At 40.7% G+C, this 22235-nt stretch overlaps 1 protein-coding gene across 1 annotated transcript in view; it reads left to right on the plus strand.

The window, feature by feature from the left end:
• LOC126456592 (uncharacterized) overlaps positions 1-22235 on the plus strand; it is a 94316-nt gene that overhangs the window by 23946 nt on the left and 48135 nt on the right. Inside the window, exons 2-3 of the mRNA XM_050092340.1 lie at positions 6605-6735; positions 10169-20549. Coding sequence (XP_049948297.1) covers positions 6605-6735; positions 10169-20549 — 10512 coding nt within the window. The remainder of the gene's footprint in view (positions 1-6604; positions 6736-10168; positions 20550-22235) is intronic.

Genomic DNA, 22235 nt, shown 5'->3' on the forward strand with positions numbered 1-22235 from the left:
TCCTTGGTCGGCTTCTACCAGTTTTTCCATTCGTCTGTAAAGAATTCATGTTAGTGTTTTGCAGCCGTGACTTATTAAACTGATAGTTCAGTAATATTCATATCTGTCAACACCTGCTTACTTTGGGGTTGGAATTATTATGTTCTTCTTGAAGTCTGAGGGTATTTCGCAAGACGATGTTTTGCCGGATGTTCATGTTTTTTGGGAACATAGTGGAGTTAGTGCACAAATAAATGGAAACTGAAGTGCTTATGATTGTTTCAGTGTTTTTATGAGAGACGAAATTATGGAAACAATCAAAACTGAAACTAATAGATATGCAGCAAATATTGTCAATAAAATGAGAAGGAATAACTCTTTAAAGACACACAGTTTGTTTGCTAAGTGGCAGCCTGTGAAGCTGAGTGACATTTTGTTGCGAATCTAGCTTAATGACAAGTATAAATTAACAGTAGTAAGAATAATTGACCTCTTAAAGCAGTGAAGCAGCACGTTCCAGGACGGAAGCGCTGTGGGCGTATTTGATGATAGCGTTTACCCAAGTGCCGGCACAGGGGCGCCAAGAGTCAAATAAGCTTATGTGACGATAACAGGGAACCAAATAGCTGTCGCGCATCTCGTGATGATGGAAACATACCAGTAAGTGTGGCCAGTCTCTGAGTCAGAGATATAGGACCTTCCAGAACATTCTAGAAGCTTTCCGTGACGCGCGAAGGTGGTATAAATAAGGGGTCAAGAGGACCATTCAAGCAGTTGCAGTGAAGTCGAGACCCGCCGCGTATACCGACACAGCCTCTGTGTCGTTCAACGGCAGACGTGGGGACTTAAAAAGATTCGCTATGCCCTCGGCTCTTCTACAACCACGGAGATAGATTCCAGACTATGAATTTCTGCTGATAGAAATTAGGGCGAGATAGTGCCAGTAGGGAATTTTCAATTATCAACCTATAGGGACAAAATGAAACCAGAGGTAGTGGTGGACTACTATACTTATAAAACAGGAGTAGATCGTTTTGATCAGATGGTTGCTTACTATCCATTTGGCAGGAAGCAGTTCAAATGGTGGAAAAAGTTACTTTTTCACAGGTTTATGATGAGTCTCACAAAAGCATATGTATTGTACAAGGAGACAAGAAATGCTGAAGACAGGAAAAATGTATTATGAAGATATTTTTTCTTCAGGTTGGCGTGCCTCTTTGTGGAAAGGGCACACAAGGAAACTGAACCTGTAAATAGTCCAATCAATGATAGACTGAAGGGAAGGCATTTTGTACAGAAGATCCCAGTGACAATGAAGAAAGCAAACCCCACATGGGTTAATAAAGTTTGTTCAGAAAGGAGCAAAGCACAGACTGGCAAGTCAGGAAGGAAAGGGACATGTTGGTGGTGTCAAGAGTGTAATGTCTCTTTATGTATACCGGAATGTTTAAGGGAATACCATACAAAAACAAATTGTTTGTGTCTTACATTCAGTGTTTGACTTTTTTCAAAATCTGAAAATACATAGTAATATTTTTTGATATCAAAAATTTCTTTCTTTCTTTCACCTGCCACAACCTACTTCCTCATAAAGATGACACATCAGTCTGCAAAAACATAAAAAGTTTTTTCCTCTAGCATTACAGCTCAAAAAGTTACTGAATTCTAAAAATCATGAAAAATGCTCAGTTAGCTGGTCACATGTGTCAGCACTGGGCTCAGGTGCGAAAGTGTTAATATCTTTTAACGTGCCCCAAGGGAACAGGTTCAAGGACATAATCACTTCTTCTCTTATTGAAGCTTAAAAGACACTTCAATAAATACTAATGCCACAATAGCTGGAATTGAATGTCCATTTCACTTTCCACTTGATTGCTTCTTAGGGTCTTATATTGTATTAGGGACCTACTTCTTTGACAAAGTCGGTTCAGATGATTCATAGCCCTGGTACTTGGTTAAGGCACTGGTTTGTACACCTATAGACAGTTGGCTTGATAGTCACAACAACAATATTTAGGCAGCAGTAACGACGATAAACTCACATTCACAAAGGAGTACATATGATGGATGTTATCACTGATATTGCCGTGAAGCAAGTGCTTTTCTTTATATTTTTGAAAGTGTTGTGATTCATTCCAAGCTATCATAGATGTCAGACAGCTTGTATTAAGAAATAATCTATGTGGGGAGTATAGTCAGTCTCGTCAAGTAAAAACAGAAAACCTCAGATCTGCTCCTTAATAGACTACCATAGAAACTAGTGTGGGGAATCTTGTTTACATCAGGCATCAGCAATTTATGTAGGGTGAGATAAATGTAATAGTGGAGGAACTGGCAGTGAAAATTGTATACAGGGACTTGATTTCTGATGCAGATTATTGTGGGTGTTGTAGCTAAGGCAGTGGTTGATAAAGAACTGGCATAGGAACAGATGGTGTCAGGGAGCCAGTGCAGCTACTGACGTAATGGGAGTTCATTTTGGAGACTTGATGGTTGGTTCTGACACTGGGATGTGGCAGTTAATTGTAGTGGAGGTTCTGGCCAATGTGTGTGTGTGTAGGCTGAACTTCTATTCGGATACTTTGCATCTAAATATGTCTAATGCTAAATACTCTTGTTTGAAGAGTTCATGTTGTCTTGCTACTCTGACAGATCACCATTCCTGTCGAAGATCCTTGTCTGGTCCCCAGAACCAACCCTATACAACCAAGGAGGCTCGACTCTAAACTCCATTATGAAGGTTAATTAGGGGAAACGTACTATAGTACAGAACAGTTTTGTCGTCAAAGTCCTGATAGTGCCACAGAGGCCACACACACTCTATTGGCAATTTGGACCTGTGCTGTGATTTGTCAGTCTTTAGAGAGGTGATGAAGATGTTCTCTGTTAGAGATGTGTACACTTCACATAATGTCCTCTATTGTCTGTAGCAAACATCAGTATCATCTTATATGCGAAATTGTGTAATTGGAAAACAGCTGATTATTACATGACTTTTCTTTCAGAGTAGTGCTTTTCTGTTAATTAAGATATCAACTTACATGTTATGTGAATGTGAACACACTCAAAGTAAAGCCATAGTCATTTATGAATAGCTGATGTAAGCAACTCGTCATTAAAGATTTGCTGACAAAGTACACGTAAGTTTGTAATACATATTTTAGCATATTAGTAGAACATCATCACACTCATTATTAACTGGAAGTTAATGTCTTTGCGCTTTCACACTCAGCATTGTGTGGGCTAATACAGTGCTTTATACTAATCTTTCCTAAAACATTCATTCATATGTATAATTCAGGACAGGATAGATCTTCAAGCTTCTGTTAATAATTGTAATCTGGATGTGTGTCTGCTGTTAGTCTACCTTAAAATACATAGTTTGCAAGCCTCCTTATGGAGTGTAGTGGAGGGTACCCGCTAGTAATTTATTTTTCTGTTCCACTCACAAATAGAGCAAAGGAAAATGATTATCTTTATGCCTTCTCATGAGCCCTAATTTCTGTTATCTTCGTGGTTCCGCTGTGAAATGTATGTTGGTGGCAGCAGAGTTGTTCCGCAGTCAGCTTCAAATGTTGATTCTCAAAATTATTCCGAGGTGCATTGATAGAACCTACTGGTAGAAAATGTAGCAACCCCCCCCCCCCCACCCCCACCCCATTGAATCGCTTTGGGTCTTTCTTTAATCTGATCTGGTGGGGCCATTTCATTTAGCTTTCCAACATATTTAATCAGTGTGACTTTTTCAAGAATCACCTTAATAATGCTGTATTCTAACATTATAGGATTATTTTCCCATTTATGTGTATAGAGAATAGTAGCCATCCTACCGCACTTATCTGATGATATCCTTTTCTCTGATGAACACTTGCTGTCAGGAGCAACATTCTGAGGTCTGTTATTTAAGAAAGCCTTTGAGACATTCAGATATCTTGGAATCTTGTAACAGATGTCAAAAAAGTGTTGGCAGCAATACATTTTGGAATGTTAATGCCTCTTGTCCACTTCGTTTTCATTTTATAATATTTGCTTGTGTGGTTAGACATGTTAACCCTTTAACGCATAGTGTAGCTGATCAGTTATGGACTTCAATTCTTCAATGTATCCTACACTGAGCAACATTTTGTAACAAATTCGTTACTTAGTTAAGTGTATACACTCTACTGCAGCTGCTAAGCTGCTAGTTGTTCTTCATAGCGATCGTAAATGGCAGGATGAACTGAACCAGTTTGACAATCAGCTGTGTGGATGTATTGCCGCACGTGTGTTTTGGCGGAAAGTAGAGACATAGTTTTGGTGTTTGTGCACTGATTTGTGTGTATGAAAATTACTTTATTATTTTGAAAGCATAAGTAGATATGGTGTGGACAGTTAATTCAAGTGTTTTTAAGATAGATTTGAAATTAGGTCTGGTTTTGTTTGTAGAGATTGTCAACAATAATGCTTTGTTAATTTAATAAAAAAAAATTCAATATTTTTTTCATTATGTCGGCACTATAAACTAAACGTGGTAATTTTTATAGCTTGAAATAAACAATCATGCATTTAAGGGTTAAGAAATGATTTTTGTCTTATCCATTTAAAAGAGAGTAAGAAGCCTCAAGTGTCTGTTTTCATTTGGAGCACAACTAGTTCTTATTCAACTGAAAAAAAAAGGGTTACGATAATGACAGTAATTGTAAAATAAACATAAGTAAGTCATGATGTACAGTAATTATGAGAATCTTGCTCATTTATGGAGCCGGTCAAAAGTTCCTCGTCTTTAGATGTGAGAACTGACACTGTCTCCAGTGCAGTGTATTCTCAGTTTAAAATCGTGCTTGTTTATACTTAAATGGAAAGACTTCATTGCAGACCAGGAAGACTGTCCACAGAAAGAGACACAGATGTAAAATGTAAGGGTTGTTACCTTAACTGATGTGTAAATTGTCTTGAAAATTATTCTCTTTAACAGAGAAAGTTTTGTTGGTTGTGTGGTATACACACATTTTATTCAACTGTTTAATTTGCTTGTATCAGTGCTCTAGTAAAATTGTTTCTGTCGCAGTAGATGTTGGTTGTTATCAGTAAATACAGTAACAGTGTGGCATTAGTTATGTGAATTCTATTATTGTATGCATTGCTATGATAGGTATTTCACTTACGCTTGGAATTTCCTTTCATGCAGGCTATATGCAAGTGTTTTTACATGGAAAATTTAAATATGATTCCGAATTATTTAGAGCATATGTTGTTTAACCAGGAAATTGTCATATATGTTATTGACCGTTGTGACAGTTCAGATACTAATTGCTCAAGTTTATCTCGGCATATAAAATGTTCAAATAACTCATGGGAATGCAGCGGAGTGTTGTTGTCAACAGCTGCCAATATTTCGACAGGCGAATACCTTGTCATTTTCAAGCCAAAATTTTGCAAGGGACGACGGAATTAAAAACAGTTGCTCCGCAGAACAGTTATGGAAAGGCAAATATATATATATATATATATATATATATATATATATATATATATAATGGAAGGAAACATTCCACGTGGGAAAAATTATATATAAAAACAAAGATGAGGTGACTTACCGAACAAAAGCGCTGGCAGGTCGATAGACACACACACAAACAAACACAAACATACACACAAAATTCAAGCTTTCGCAACAAACTGTTGCCTCATCCTTCCCTCTTTCCTGATGAGGCAACAGTTTGTTGCGAAAGCTTGAATTTTGTGTGTATGTTTGTGTTTGTTTGTGTGTCTATCGACCTGCCAGCGCTTTTGTTCGGTAAGTCACCTCATCTTTGTTTTTATATATATATATATATATATATATATATCTCTCTGAACACAAGTGCTACCACACACCCTCAGAAGTTATCGATAGCGAGTGTTAATAACCTATCGGTGAGGTAGCATTAACTCTGTCCTTCTGTTTTTTTTGATTGGGAGGAGGGGGGGAGAGCAGAATTCCATGCAGAATTAAAGCAGAAAACTACATCTCTCTTTATAAGGTTACTTCCTAATTTTATTTCAACTGCTTCCTTAATAACATTATCTCAATAGTTGGAAGGGCATGCCAGAATCTCCATGTTGTTATATTCCGTAGGATGATAATGTTCTGCAGTAGCAGATTCACTTGCCTGTTGCAAGCATGTGTGACACATATGCTCAGTACACCGGTCTTCCATAGTCACGGTAAGTCTAACCAATATATGACATACCACAACTACAAGGAGTACGATAGACACTAGCCTTCTGCAAACCAAGCTCATCCTTAAAGGAACCTAAAAGGATCCTAATTGTAGGTGGTTTTTGTAAGACACATTTCACATTATATTTCTACAAAATGTGTTCGAAGTGTTGCCTGTGTAAAGCAAAGAGGCTGTAGCCCTTGGTGCAACCTGGGTATTATCATCACTTATGATAACTTCTGAATGTTGGTGATCTCTAGTTGTGTGTGTGTGTGTGTGTGTGTGTGTGTGTGTGTGTCTTTTACTTTTCCAGGGTGTGAATCAGTCAAAATGGCTGCATTCCCATAAGTTACTATAACCTAATACTGTTTGTTGCACTAGTAAAATATTATTAGAGAGTGGTATCAAAACAAGTACCACATTAATATAAATTTAATTTTCAGCTGCGTTCAGATTTAGTGAAAAACGGATTTCCCAAAGTGCAGCTAAGGAAGGCATTAAGACAGCTTGCACAACAAACTGTTGTAAGTTTGGAGCGTCTTACCAACAGAGAGATAGATCTCCACACAAAAAGGTAGGACAGACCTTTATTTAATGTCATTGTATCCATAAGAAGTGTATGAGGTAAATTTAGTTGCTTGGTATTTCACCTATTTTTCTCTCAAATCAAATTATTTTCTTAGTATTCTAATTGCTATCTATAATTTCACATTTTGTAGTTCAGCTGTTGCATGGGATCAGATTGTATTCATGACAAATTCATAAAACGGGGTATTGGTGAATGTTAATAATGAAGCAGATCTTGCAGACATGAGGTGGAGATATGTCCCCCCCCCCTCCCCCCCTCCCCCCCTCCCACTGAGTATATCTCTCTTTCCTCCTCATAGAAAACTAATAGTTATGATAGCTGGGATTGATTCTTTTACTCCCGTGTATGTGTATTGGTAGTACTGACAATTTTACATCCTTAATGTAAGCAAGCAGCTCCCTCTTAAAAGTTAATAGTTTTCTGAACTGAATATTCCCTTTGATATAATTAATAATAGAAACTTTAAGTAAATAACAAAGTTAAATTAAATATCTTGTTTTTTATATTCAGTGTTGTCATTGGCCCGTGTGCTCACACGACATAAAAGTTCACACCTTTGTTATCAGTTTTTCCCTACTCTTTAAGATGCAGGAGCTGTTGTGTGAAATGTAACAGAAAGAATGATACTTCAGTAACAGACTTGGCCTATTACAGGTCAACTGTGAAAGTTATTCCATTCATAGCAGGTGCACTTCGTAAAACTACCCTTGCCATTAATTAATTCTTAGCCTTCACTTACCTTAAAAATCCGTTATTATTTGTTACTGTTGTTTAACTTGGGCATACTGGTTCTTTCATTGTGTGGGCAGGTTCTTAAAAGTTTACTTTTAAATTTCTCCTCAAATCTGTGGTTTTGTGATTAAAATAATGTGTGACTTCTGACCATATGTGGAGCTAGTGGCGAGTAGCATTGTTGCCAGCATAACACAGAAGCAACTTAAATAGTCAACTCAACACATAGTAGAAAACAGTTAACACTAGCTTTCGAGCCATTGCCCTTTTTTTAGTAGATGATACACACACATACCGTAGCTGTGAGACTATTGAACATTGATTATTGAAAGTAGTTGCCTGGGTAGATGAAGGTAGGTAGGTAGTAGGGAAGGATGTACAGGGCAAGGATGGAGTAGTGGGGCAGTGTGAGGCAGGTCTTTCGCCAGGTGACTTGGTGGCAGGAGTTCCGAAGGTAGAACATAAAAGAGGGAGGGAATGGGGAGAGGGAGAGGGGGGGGGGGGAGAGAGAGACTGCATGGAGGGAGGGGAGGATGGAGGATGAGTGGTGGGAGAAGGCAGTACACAATCTGGGAGGGGAAGGAGTGGTGTGAACAGAACATAGGTGGGAAAAGGTAAGGTGGACAGTGGGAACGAAGTTAGGCCAGGGGGACTGCGAGAGTGCAGGACATACTGGAGAGACAATTTCCACCTGTGTAGTTCTGAGAAATGTGTGATGGAAGGGAGCATTCAACTGGCTCCTGTAGTGAAGCAGCCATTGAAGTCATTAGCGTTATGGTGTGCAGCTTGTTCACAAATGATGGTCAAGTTAGTGGTTTACCACAGTTGTGACATTTGCTATTCATGTGAGTGGTCAAGTCAATGTACTTGCCATCCTCACATAGAATGTTACAGATAACACACCTGCTTATTATATCTCTTTATTACAGTGTAATATGTATGTGGGAGGGTGGGAGGTGGGGTGTGCCACTATTGAGGAAACGACTGTCATTGTTAATTACAGTAGTACAGTAAAATGTGATTGAAGCAGGCAAAATACCAGTTAAAACAGAAATTAGAAACTGTAGTGGAGGTTGAATGATACCTGAACAGAATTCATATTCACAGGTTTTTTTATAAAATTATTGTTATTGATGTAGACACAGAAAGGCTGTTATGTATTTACAATCTTCAGCAACTTCCATTGTTGCCATTAGAAACATTTAAAACAGAAAACAGTACTCCTAGTTTCCAGAACTATATGTTGTTTTTTCCGGAAAGAAAGCAGGATTGTTGGTTGAGGAAGGTTGGAAGACTCTGTGCTGAGAGGGACTCAGCTGTTGTGAGAAAGAGTTAAGCAGAGTGCGGGGGTTTGGGTTGGTGGGGTGGGGGGGGGATACTGGAAATGAATGTGTGAGAGTAGGTCAAAGACAATCCATCATAAGCACTGTGCAGGCTTCAGTTAAAGGACAACTGCAGGAACATATTGAGAAGTAAAGACAAATCGGAAGAGAAAGAGAGGATGAAATGTGAAAACTAAATTTATTAAGGAATAGAAAAGGGGGAAAATTAAAAACTCAAATACATGAGGGCTTAGATCTGATGTTTGGTGGGAAGTTTCTGTCTCAGGATGTGGATGAAAGTAATACTATATGGGAGTATGTAGGTAGCTCTTCCACTGTAACAGGTGCTAGCATGTTCCGACTCTTGCTGTGTCCCTAAGGTAGGCAATTTGTGCTCATGTCACGACTCAGTAAAATAGCTCTGTAGTCAAACTAAAATGATATGTCAGTTGACACTTCCCACATTGGAACGTAGTTCCCCCGATCAAGGCTTTCAGTGTCACATGAGAACTGTGCATTTTTGCTAGTGCAACATAGTAAAGTGCAGGTTTTTGATTAGTGTTGTGGTCACACACAATTTGTTACTGAGCAATGCCAGTTGCCCAGTTAACCCCCTCTGGCAGCAGTGTGCAAAAATGGGTTCTGCCCTCATTAGCAGTCTGCTCCCTGTTGTTGTAAACTGGTGATGGTCCTGAAATTCAGAAGTGGAAACTTAACCTCCAACTTACCCTCATGTCCTGCCACTGTTCTGGATTTAGCCTCAGTTTGCTTTAACCCCTGTTGTCACTAAATTCACTTTTTCCTACCTGATGACCCCTATAGTTTTATTATGTATTCATTTGCATTTATCTCAAGTTTTCACCATTTCCCTCTTTCTTATCCTTCAGTTGCATTATTATTATTATTATTATGTTGAGTGATCTCATTGAAAATAACCAAGCTCAAAGCAATAGAAATGAAATTTAGATGCTGTCTGACACACCGCCACAGTGAAACACCAATGTTTACTGTAATGTAGGTCCTGAACAGGTCAACTCAATGGATATCAGAGTGCTCATTTACCAAGTGATTTTAAATTGCATTATTGTGCAGCCTGCAAAAGTTCATTCTTCTTCATGCACCATTTGCAGTAGATGTAGTAGTGCCTTCAGAAATCCGTTCTGTTATTACTTATATTTAATTGTTACAAAATGATTTTATTTACATATGTATCTGTACCAAAAACTGACAGAAAGTATGTCTCTGTACAGTCTCACACCTCTACCCCTTCAGTTCTTATTGAAATATTTGACTTCAGTTTTTTGTAGATATTTTTTCACTACTTCCAAGCTATTAAATGGTGACTCCTTTTTATTTTCTTTCAGGAGAGTCACAAGTGACAGTGATTACTATGCAAGTTACACGCAAAAACATTACAAAAAATGTTATACAAGCAGCGAATGTAATAAGCCTAAAGAAAATATGAATGAAGAAAAACATAAACATGAAAAAGATCAAGAATGTGCAACGTATAACCATTTACCAATCAAAACTGTAAATAGTCTCAAGAGGAGATGTGAAGGATCTCATCATACGGTAGAAAAATCTATAGGGAGGGCAAAGTTCAAGAAGTTTAAGGACAGGACAGAGACAGAGTTGCACAAATATGAAAAATCCACACACTTTACAACAGAGCAGTATTTTTTTGACAAAACCAATATTAAAAATATGGAAAAATATGGTGACAGTAAAGGTGAAACTGCAAAGAATGACTCTATATTGCAGCTAACAAAGGAGAGACCTGACTCTTTTGCTGGAAAGAGAACATCTGATGCTAGTTGTAATATTGGGAGAGACTGCAGCTTTACAGAAGAAAAGCAGAAGAAGAACAGTTATCAGGATAAAGCCAGATTTCCTGTCGACTCAGTAAATAACATACACACTTCCAAGGCTACTGTGCAGATGACAGAATATCCAAGCAGCAAGAACTGTCATGATGTTGGACGTACAATGCTGAAACCAGATGTGTCTAAAGTTTTAAAGGAAACCAGTGTAAATGAACAAACTATTGCAACTGCAGCATCCACACCAGAAATTATTAAAGGAATACTCTCAAGAGATGTAAGCATGGCACAGCAGTGTCATGAGAGTGACTTGTTGTGTGATCTGACTAGTACATCAAGTATTGTGGCCAAAAAATCTGTGAATATGTGCAGTAGTGCAGAATTTTTAACAAGCAGTAAAAAAAATAAATCCTCAGAACAAATGCTCTCTCTGCCTTTGGGAACTTTTCGTCAAGAGATTAGGACATCTCCAAACTTACGTGAAGATGGGGACAGTTCATCTTCCCATGATAATGTTAATGCAAGGAGATCAAATGACACAAAAATGGAACAACCTGTTGCGCTTCCTGTATCTATTGATTTGAAAGTTATGGCAAATAAGGTTGAGTCTCTTACAGCTGTAACAGAGCAAAAAAATGGTGCCGTTGTAACTTCCACTATTGAATCAATGAAAGGAAATTCTTGCACACTTTCTAATAAACTTAGTACTGACTGTGATGATACAGATATATGCAAGTCTTCTTCAAAAACTTCCGTTAATGAACAAATATCGTGTAGAAATGTGCAAGAATTGAGTGAGAATGAAATGGAGGACCAAGAGAGCATTGAACGAAGTTTGAAACTAGAATCAGGGGTTGAGTGTGACAGAGATAATCCGCAAAATGTAGTATGTGTTCCCTTTATGTTTGAAAATAACAACTCTATTCAAACACAAGGTTCTCAGTTGTGTGAACATCCAAACAACATTCATGGCAGTGCCAAGTTCAATCACAGTACTACTGAGGATCACAGTAAAATGTTAACCAAGGTAGAGTTGGCATCCTCGTCAACACTTGCTAAATGTGACACCTCAGCCAAAGACAATCTCTCTTTCCACTCAGCATCCCGCACCCAGCTTGTAAAACCATCATCAGCAAATGATAAAGATGTTGCTGTCTACAGGAATAACAAATTCAGGCTGTCACTTGAGAACAAAGTTAATGATTCTGCCACCAGTGAATTGAAAGACAATATTAAGAGTAGTGCGGAATCTGAAATAACATCTCCTGCATCCTCTACCACAAAAACTTTTGTTGAAAAACAGGATAAAATGTCTCAATCACTGTTCAGTGGAAGTACCAACAACCAGTCTGGACATGCTACAACAAAGAGAGAAAATAATTCACCAGATGGTTTTGTGAATCCACAAATTAGTGATACTGTGCATGATATAAAAGTGCAGAATAAGACTAGCTGTTTAACTGTTCAGAGAAATACAGCTAGAAGCCCAGAAACAAAAGAACAGTTCAGGTTGACACCTGTCTGCAGACAAATACCTCATGACAGTGGCAGCTCTACGGGTAAGCAAGGTAGTAACGCTGAAAACGGCAACAAGAAAGAATGTACTGTGCCGTTAGAACCATCTATTTCTATAGAGGCAGTAGATCAACACAGGAATAATGGAGAGAGTAGTGAGTGTGAATTTGTGTTAACTAAAGACCACAGTGTGAAGCACACGTCAAGCAAAACAAAAACGGCTGGAAAAACTGAAGCAGAAACCTTGCTAAAACGTCCATATATACACGAAGAGCGTGAAACAGATAGCCAAGGAAAATGCTTCAAAGAACAATCAAGGGCTCCTGAGTCATTTAAAAGGAAATTGAAGTTGAGTCAGAAGTTTGAAGAGCTTTTTGGTGCTGATGAATGTGAGGCTGACAGTATCACTGGTGAACAGAAAAATGGCCAAAAAATGTGTAAAACAAAAAATATTTCAGAAGTTAGTAAAGAAATCCCTCAGATTGGAAACAAGTCGACTGCTTTACACACCACAAAGCAATTGCCTGGAGAAGCACAAAGAAAATTACTACCTTCCAACAGAGGCATCAGAGTTGCTAAAAAATCTCCATTGTTCCTTTGTAATAAAACTAGAACTATTTGTAAAGGTCAGCCTATAGGTTTTGTGTCAAAAGTTAAATTGAGCCAAAGAAAGGAACAATCTTTGGTAAATGGAATTGCAAAAAGAGGCAGCAGTGAAGAAACTGTTGCTGGAAAGAGTCAAGATTCAGAGCGAAGTCAATCTGCTAAAGAGAAAGTTATGCAGAACTGGTTTTCCGATGCAACCAATCCACCTGCATGTTCCAAGAGCAGACTTATGACAAAAGATACAGCAGTTAATCCTCATAATATACCTTGGCTGTTGAAGGAAGTTGATTTACCTAATGTATCTATTAAATCAAGAAAACACTATTTCAGACAGAGCAGTGTAGAACCCCACAAGCCAGTAGTGGCTAAAGTGGGATTGCATAAGAGAAATTCCTTTCCTCCCATGCCAAATAATAAGCATGCTGGTACGGATGAACAGACTTTTGTCAGGGAAGATATTTTTTCTTCACCAGTAAAAGTACACCATCGTTCAGACACTGAACTTAGTGGAATGAATGTGAATGATAAGCCAGAAAGACGAATTGAATCTTGTGAGTCATTGTTGAGTTTAGAAACCAGTAACGTGTGTGAGGAAATTGGAGCACTTAAAAATGCTGAAGGAGAAAGAGATATTTGTACATTCAGTGAAAAAGATGTGTTACCAGATTCACATAAAATTTCACCTAGCAATGAGAAAGTAGAAATTGAAAATGGGGAAGTGTTCCTTACTTCCATATTTGTTAAGGATGAAGAAAAAGTTCTTGATCAAAATGAAGAACTTGTAGCTGAACCACTCTGTGCAGATATTTCAGACATAGATGAAAAAACACTTCAGTGCAATAATCTGGACACATCAGATGCACAATGTTGCATTAAAGAAGAGTTCAGTTCTGTAGAGTCTTTCCCTGAGTTGAAGTCTGTGAGCCTTACGTTACCAAATTGTGGGCATTCAGATGCTGAAACAGAGACTGGAAGTAGCCCAAATTTCTCTCTTCCAAAATTGGATCCTGTGAACTCAAGCTTTGGAAGCAGAAATGACACGAAAACTATAGAATCTACCCCATTAGAAGGCGGCAGCTCTTGTGCTCTTGTAGTGGGGTGCGGTAACAACTTGGAGTCTCCTGAGAAAGGTAGTGCAGAGAAGGAGATTATGGAAACTAGGAAAGAAAGGACTAAAACTGAAAGGCTGTGCTCAGAAATTGTGCACACCAACGAAAGCGGAATGAGTGTCAGCACAAAGGAAACCGGACAGACATCACTTGCAGGACCAGAAGTTAATTCAGTCATTCGCACTGGGAACAAAGAACAGGGACCAAAAGAATTAAGTGCTGTAATTACTGAGGAAGAGAGGAGGGACATTGGTACTTTGAAAGGGAAAGTAAATAATTTTTCAAATGAAGCTAGTAGCAAAGCCAGAAAAGAAAACCTTAGAGTGATACATAACGCAACAGGAAATGAATCGGGCATAAATAAGAATAAACAAGAAAATCTTAGAAGCGAGTTGCAGCTAGGAGAAAACAGGCTGCAACATGATGATGCAGGAGCTATACCTAATATTACTATGGCCGACTGTTCTCCCTCACTTAAGATAAAAATTGGGTCAATAAGAGTGAAAGATCCACTGAGCTTAGGGATTGGTTGTAAACTTTCTGAATCTGATGCTGCTACACATCTAATAGAAAATTCTGTGAAATCGTTCCCTACACAAATTGAGAATGAATTCACTGATTTAGCTAGTCTGTTTGTTACTGGCTTTATGGATATTGACAGGTACAAGGCTCGGATGAACGATGCTGAAAAGCTGCCTGAAACATCAAGAGATATTGAGCTCACATGTGCCAGAACAGATTTTGTACATTCTGTGAGATCAAAATGCAGGGTTGTGGTAAATAAGGTAAAATTTTTGAAGTTTTTTTTTCCTGATAAATTTGAAGAAGTTTTGCATGCTTTTGTCAATAAAAGATGGCAGTGTACGACTCAAGAATTAGCTGAGTTGTACCAAAGATTCCTTAAAGAGCAATCAAAGAACCTCAGTGTGGGCACTGAAAAAAGTTCTTATACACAGAGTGAGAAAACAAAAGTTATTGTGAACATTGAAGGCGGAAATGATGCACCTTTTGAATCACAATCATTTGTGTGTGAAGTTCAGAATTCTCAGAAGCATTACAGCAAAACCGCCACAGCCGAAAATGTAGGTAGAGATGAAGAAACTACAGAAGTTTGTATTCAGTCTGGTAAAAACTCTTGGGAGAGAACTTCCTTCACAATTCCTAGTGTGAATAGGCATGGATACCGACATAGTGTTACAGAAATGTCACCAAATGTGAATGTTCTATCCCAGCAAAGCAATGTTGTTGGAGGTAGTTCAGACTACAATTTAACCATACACCAGAAAGTGTTAGGAACTGATAACTTAACCACAGATACTTCACAGGTTGGTTCACAGTCTATAAATAAACCAAGTGAAGAACTGAATGATGCAGTAAACGGTTACCACAGCTGTAACAGTGGACAGGGAACCTCGAACAATGTTAACGAAGGGATTAATTCAAGTTTACAGCCAGTTATGATGACCAGTGATACAAGTTTGCATGCAAAAAATACAAATGCGAGTGACATTGTGTCTTCACAGACTGAAAGACAGGTTACCATGCCAACCACAAGATCAAGGCATAATTACTCTGTCAAAGAGACTTCATCATGTACCTCAAGTTTAAATGACAATGGGTTAATGAGAGCTCACAGATACCATACAACTCAACACCAGCCAGCATCTATACAGTCACTTCAGTCGCTAATTGAGCAGATGCCTGCAAGTCAAAGACAGATCAGACACAACGTTTCAGAACGTGCACAAGTTGGGATCCTTTCTCAAGATCAAAATCGGCTAAGTTTCCCACCTTTGAGCCAGCCACAGCACGGGTGCCCCACTCCGGGCCAGCCGCAGCACGGGTGCCCCGCTCCGGGCCAGCCGCAGCACGGGTGCCCCGCTCCGGGCCAGCCGCAGCACGGGTGCCCCGCTCCGGGCCAGCCGCAGCACGGGTGCCCCGCTCCGGGCCAGCCGCAGCACGGGTGCCCCGCTCCGGGCCAGCCGCAGCACGGGTGCCCCGCTCCGGGCCAGCCGCAGCACGGGTGCCCCGCTCCGGGCCAGCCGCAGCACGGGTGCCCCGCTCCGGGCCAGCCGCAGCACGGGTGCCCCGCTCCGGGCCAGCCGCAGCACGGGTGCCCCGCTCCGGGCCAGCCGCAGCACGGGTGCCCCGCTCTGGGCCAGCCGCAGCACGGGTGCCCCGCTCCGGGCCAGCCGCAGCACGGGTGCCCCGCTCCGGGCCAGCCGCAGCACGGGTGCGCCGCTCCGGGCCAGCCGCAGCACGGGTGCCCCGCTCCGGGCCAGCCGCAGCACGGGTGCCCCGCTCCGGGCCAGCCGCAGCACGGGTGCCCCGCTCCGGGCCAGCCGCAGCACGGGTGCCCCGCTCCGGGCCAGCCGCAGCACGGGTGCCCCGCTCCGGGCCAGCCGCAGCACGGGTGCCCCGCTCCGGGCCAGCCGCAGCACGGGTGCCCCGCTCCGGGCCAGCCGCAGCACGGGTGCCCCGCTCCGGGCCAGCCGCAGCACGGGTGCCCCGCTCCGGGCCAGCCGCAGCACGGGTGCCCCGCTCCGGGCCAGCCGCAGCACGGGTGCCCCGCTCCGGGCCAGCCGCAGCACGGGTGCCCCGCTCCGGGCCAGCCGCAGCACGGGTGCCCCGCTCCGGGCCAGCCGCAGCACGGGTGCCCCGCTCCGGGCCAGCCGCAGCACGGGTGCCCCGCTCCGGGCCAGCCGCAGCACGGGTGCCCCGCTCCGGGCCAGCCGCAGCACGGGTGCCCACCTCAGCGCAGGGCCCCACTGCCAGGCTACCTACAGCACGGGTGCACCCCTACAAGCCAGCAGCAACACATTAATGTGACTTCTGGACAACTTCAACGTGGCCAAATTTCTTCAAAATCAAAATCAGTTTTGATCAGGTACCTGAGCCACCCGAAAGGTGGTGCCCTGCCTTTAAATCCAAGCCAGTTGCAAGAGGGGCGCATGCTTCCATACACGAGCCAGCCACAGGTGGGTTGCAGGCCTTCATACCCGAGCCAGGCGCAAGCAAGACTGCTCCCTTCATACCAGAACAGAGGGCAGATGGAACAGCTGCTTCTGAAACAGATCCCGCAGCAAGACAGCTACTTGCGTTCGAACCATTGTCAACTGCCTTCCTATCAAACACAGCAGCAATATGGAAGTCTGCTTTCAAGTCAAATTCATACAATGCCTAACCACATCACTCAGGGCCAGGCTGTAAATGGACACCAATCTTCAAATCAGAGCTTGCGTTCAAGTCAGAATCTTTCCAAAACTGGAAACGTACCTGCAAATCAGAGTCAGACGCATTGGGCGCATGTGTCTTTGAACTCAAACTCTGTCCGAGCTGGATATATGCCTTTGAAACAGCCTCAGGTTGGGAGTATACCTGCAAATGTAAATCAGCCTCACTTTGAGTCTTCACATGTGAGGGATTTACAGGTCAAGCGAGGCTGTCAAATACCTGCATATGTGAGTCAGTTGCAGACTGGACACCAAACTGCAGGTCAAGAAAATTTGAACCATCAACAACTAAACCGAACATTCCAGCAAATGTCACACAGTACTACACAAGCTAGTCAAGTGTCTCCTGTTCATACGCAAGCCACTCAGATGATACACCAACGAAAGCTTCGCCAAATAGCTCATAATTTTGAGCAAACTCGGAGTATGGTAGCGACTGTGCCACAGGGTGTACAGTTACCACCCTACACAGTTCATGTGAGCCAAGTTCCTGCTAATCCCACAAATACAGCAGTTATGGGACACATGACTGCAAATTGTGGAATGACAGGTCTTGTTCTCTCACAACAGATTGCAGCTGTTCCCTCTTCTTCGAAAGTACTGGCTGGTTTATGTTTTTCTGGTGCACAGTCTGTCACTGTTCAGAGTGGAACAACCAGCACGACTCTCATTAGTACTCATCAGAATACATTTCAGAGTGCACCAAATGTTAATTCTATAAGGAGACAAGGCAGTAGTCACTCGGAAGGAAGAATTGGGTATCAAGGAACAGAGACGTCATTACCTTCATATATGTCTTCAAGTGTTGAAGATCAAGGTAACCATTTGTCATGCCTAGCTGTAGGGCAGGATTGTGGAGTGAAAGAAACACAGTCAGCAGATGAAAATAGGAGCTTTGCAAATTTACCAGCACTTGGTAGACAAACAGAAAACCAGCAAGATGTTAGACTACAGTGTATTGAGCACCAGAGTAACAAAACCTCTTCTGTTATCCAGAACAATAGAGCCTCAAATAGCAGATCACAACAGAAAATTACATCTACTTCTCATGTTAATGTAATAGGTGGAAGTCAACAGACAATACCTTCAGGAACCCAGGGAACTGGAAGCCATGGAAGCACTGTATCATCTGCAAAAATCATAACTGCTGAACCTCAGAGTGCTGAAGTTATTTTTCCACGAGCTGCAGATAGTAATGGTGTGAATTCACAGGTACAGAAGCCATATAGAACAGCTGCTGTGTGTGAAATACCAAACAGTTCACGGCCAGTCATTTGTAACACGATGTCACAGAACAGTGTGGCAGGGTCTTCTGGAGAATGTTCACACCAACAGGTCCATATCTCAAGACGACACCCTAATATTTTAAGTATGCAATCTACAAATCCAAAGGATCCGTCATCCCATGTTAGTACTTCTGCAAAACAAAGTGGCATGCTTTATGTAACAAGTTCTGAAAATAATGAAGTTCCTACTAATAGTTCTGTTCCTAGTCTACAGAAAGCTGCTACATCACAGTCACAGTTGGTATTTAGAACTCTGGGAATTTTGGGACGTGGAAGTTCTGATCCTGCAGTGTCAGTGTCAAGTACAGATTCTTTGGAGAGAGACACTCTGGTTACTAGTGCAGATAAGGACCAGCATGCATCCCGTGTAAAGCTACCACAGACTGTTGTTTCTAATAATGCTAAGGATAGCTCTCCATCCGTGAGAGCAGAAGCAGATAAATTATCACAGCAGATTTATACTGACACGATAGCTACATCTGCATCAACTCGAACGGATATAATTAAGAGTGGAAGTACTTCATGTCCGGCTGTTAGCCCACGTGCTTCAGTTCCACATGATCATGCACCTCATTCACATTCAGTATGTGTTAGTAGTAATGCAGATTCAGCAAATGAAGGCAACCTGTTACATTCTGTAGAACACCCTGATGTGCTTAATGTTTCACGTGCAACAGGTGTAAAACCAAGTATACCACCATTGACTCAGTGTGATAGACATACAGGACAGAGTCCTGTTACTGTGAAAGACACAAACACCTCTTCCACAAGTTACAACAGCAGTTGTTTACTGCAACCTGCAAATGAGGAAAATACTGAAATATGCCACAATTTTCAGGCAAGTGCTGTGCAAATGAAAATCCCAGTATCATCTAGTGACATTTCATATTCTCCACAGTTATTTGGTGGCTGTAAAACACAATCTAATCATGAGAAGGCATCTATCCCCAACAGTGTAACATGCAACAATGTCAGTCTCAGTTCTGGAGCTTCGTCCTCTATCGGTCCACCAATAATGAACTGTAAAAACAATACATACTTGGAAAAATTGAGTGGTGCACATGCAATGACGAGCTGTATTGCCTCTGTAAATATTGTTTCAATTTCTGCTGCTAAGACCGTGTCTTCTGGGAATAGTATGGACACAAACAATTCTTCTATAACTGAAAAACAAGGGAATGCATCTTCAGCTGTTATTAGTTCAAAAGAGGCGGAGAGCTGTAAGAATTTGTCACATCAGCCAGAGAGGACACAGAAGATACAGGGAAACACCCCCGGTGAGTCAAAAACAGCCGATGGTGCCAATGGAAACATGTCCACTGTGAGGGTAGAGACTATTTCTAACACTGGTGCCAATAAAAGTGTTGCTCCTAAGACAGATGAGGTAGTCCAGGAAAGCAAGAAACAGATGAGTGAGATTTTTGACAGTGACTACTTTCCAGCAGCAAATGCTGTGCAGCTTAAGCATATCTTAACTTCTGGAAGTATGTCTAATGTGACAGATGATATGGAAGAGATGGATGTCAAAGAATTTGTAGAAAGTGATCTTTCAGTTAATTCAGAAATGTCCTTAAAACTAATGTCTCGAGTTTGCTTTGACAACAAGAAAGAGCTCACCTCAGATTCAGCATATTTAGAAATTATGGACGGGAGGAACCAGTGTGCTCAAACTGTTTCAGCTGGTGTGAATATTGTCAACAAAAAAAATAATGTGCCTTTAGAGAAGAAAAGTGGAGTGAACATTGATACACCTGCAGTGAAAGGGTCTGCTGTTTCTGAAGATACTGCTTTGAATTGTGCCACCAAGGCAGTGTCTCCTGGATATGATGCAGATGGAGAGAATTCATTCTTAACTGAAAAAAGAGAGAACACGATGTCAAAATTAAGAAGTCCTTGTATTGTTAGCTCTAGACAGTCACAGAGTTCTGATTTGGATAATTCAGAGTCCGAAATAACAGTTGTAAACTGTTTGTCTGAAGATGATGATATTGAGATCATTGAAGATTGTAGTCCTGTACAGTTCCTAGGCTACAAATTTGCAAAAGTTGGAGTAGCCACAAAAACAACTTCACGGAGCCAACATATCAGTGGTGTAGCTCCTGCAGACTCATTTACCAAACATATCTCTTCAAAATCTGAAGACATCAGTTGTGTCAATGAGACACAAGAAGCAGTAAGTATCAACCAAGTAAAGTAACCAATTTAAGATTGTAGCATATGTATATAAATGTGTGTAAAAATGTGAAAGTCAGCAATGAAACTAAAATAAATGACACTTGCTAAGGTAAATGTCTTGGTTGGTAAAACACAATGAAAAAACAGCAGAAAATGGTTTGTCATAGTTTCAAATGCAAAGATATATATAATAGGACAGGAAAGTACATATTCACAGATCATGATTCATATATGTAGTGAATAGATTTCAAGCACCTCATCAATTGTTGTAGTGGGAATCTTTTGTTGTAATTTCTTGTGGCTCTGGGCATTACCCTTAGACTTCCTTTTGACATGCTGCTTGCCCTACTTCACTTCACTTTTGATGTGCTTCTTGGCAGGTGTCACTTGTGTATAACACATTCTAATTTGCTGTCCTGTTTCATACTGATGTTAAAAGTATCTGTTTGTCACACCTGATACTAAATGGTTATCTCTCATTTAAGCCTTGTGCTAACAGTTCTAAATTGTGATTTTCAGCAGCTTTTATTCATATGAGGTTGGAATTTTAAGCTGTGACATTAATATCCCAGTGACTTTGGGGTTTACATTGATTCTGCATTTACTTGTGTGAAAGATAGTGTTTCTGTGAATTATTCAGTAGTAGTGTGCTTACACCCCTGTTTGGTGTGGTGGCGGCTTCCGTAAATCATAACAATGTGATCTATGGCGTTTGTGTGGGGGTTGAGTGTGCAATGAAGAGGAAGGCATGCAATGTGTGCATTTAACTCTTAATGTCCATCTATTGTGTTCATGTATTTTGTATAGGGAACCAGGCTTGCATGTTTGTAATCGGTGTAGAAAATTGCCTAAAATTTCACGCCTTCTGTAACCTTATTTCTCTCTCTCCCGTTATTTTTTATTCTTTTCTATTTCAAACTTACTCCTCCACATTATCGTCAAATACATCTTGATATTATACTAAGTATTTGTAATGATATAGAAAAAGTTTTACCATTTTCTCTAAAAACTTAGTGATGGGTGTTCTTGTACCTATTTCAGTATTAGATGTACTACTATCCATTTATTATTTTTGTGTGTTTTCAAGTGTTCGTTTCTCATTGTGGTTAATTCACTGATATCCTAATGTTTACGATGCTTGGGATACCCAACTTTCCAAAACACACATCAGGCAAAGTGAGACATTTTGCGTAGGAGAGTACATTATAAAGTAATGATTTTCCTTTTGCTTCCTAAGATACATGCATCCTAGAAAGAAAATTTCAGCTACATACTATGTTTTGTGCTAGCAACTAACTCCTTTGTGTTCTCAAGACACACTTCCTGTTTACTGGAAGTTGGATTACATTTTTTACGCTTAATGCACTACAAAGTAGATGGGAATTCATACAATCGTGTTGTATTGCTGTCATATAATCAACAGTATTATTAATCACAATTATTGATTAAAATATTAATTTTTATCAAACAGCTCTTCATTTGACCTCATAGGTGCACAATGACTAACTCCTTAATTTTTTTGTGTCACTTTCTGTACGTAACTTTTCATTTTTGTAGGAGTTGTTACCATATTATGCAGTGAATTGTTTTCTGGCACTTGTTTAAAGGTGCCTATAGCAATATACAAAGACTCATGAGCAAAATAACTCATCACATCCATGTTTGCATGTAAATAAACATTGCA

Source organism: Schistocerca serialis, chromosome 1 (genome assembly GCF_023864345.2).
Source record: "Schistocerca serialis cubense isolate TAMUIC-IGC-003099 chromosome 1, iqSchSeri2.2, whole genome shotgun sequence".
Classification (NCBI taxonomy): domain Eukaryota; kingdom Metazoa; phylum Arthropoda; class Insecta; order Orthoptera; family Acrididae; genus Schistocerca; species Schistocerca serialis.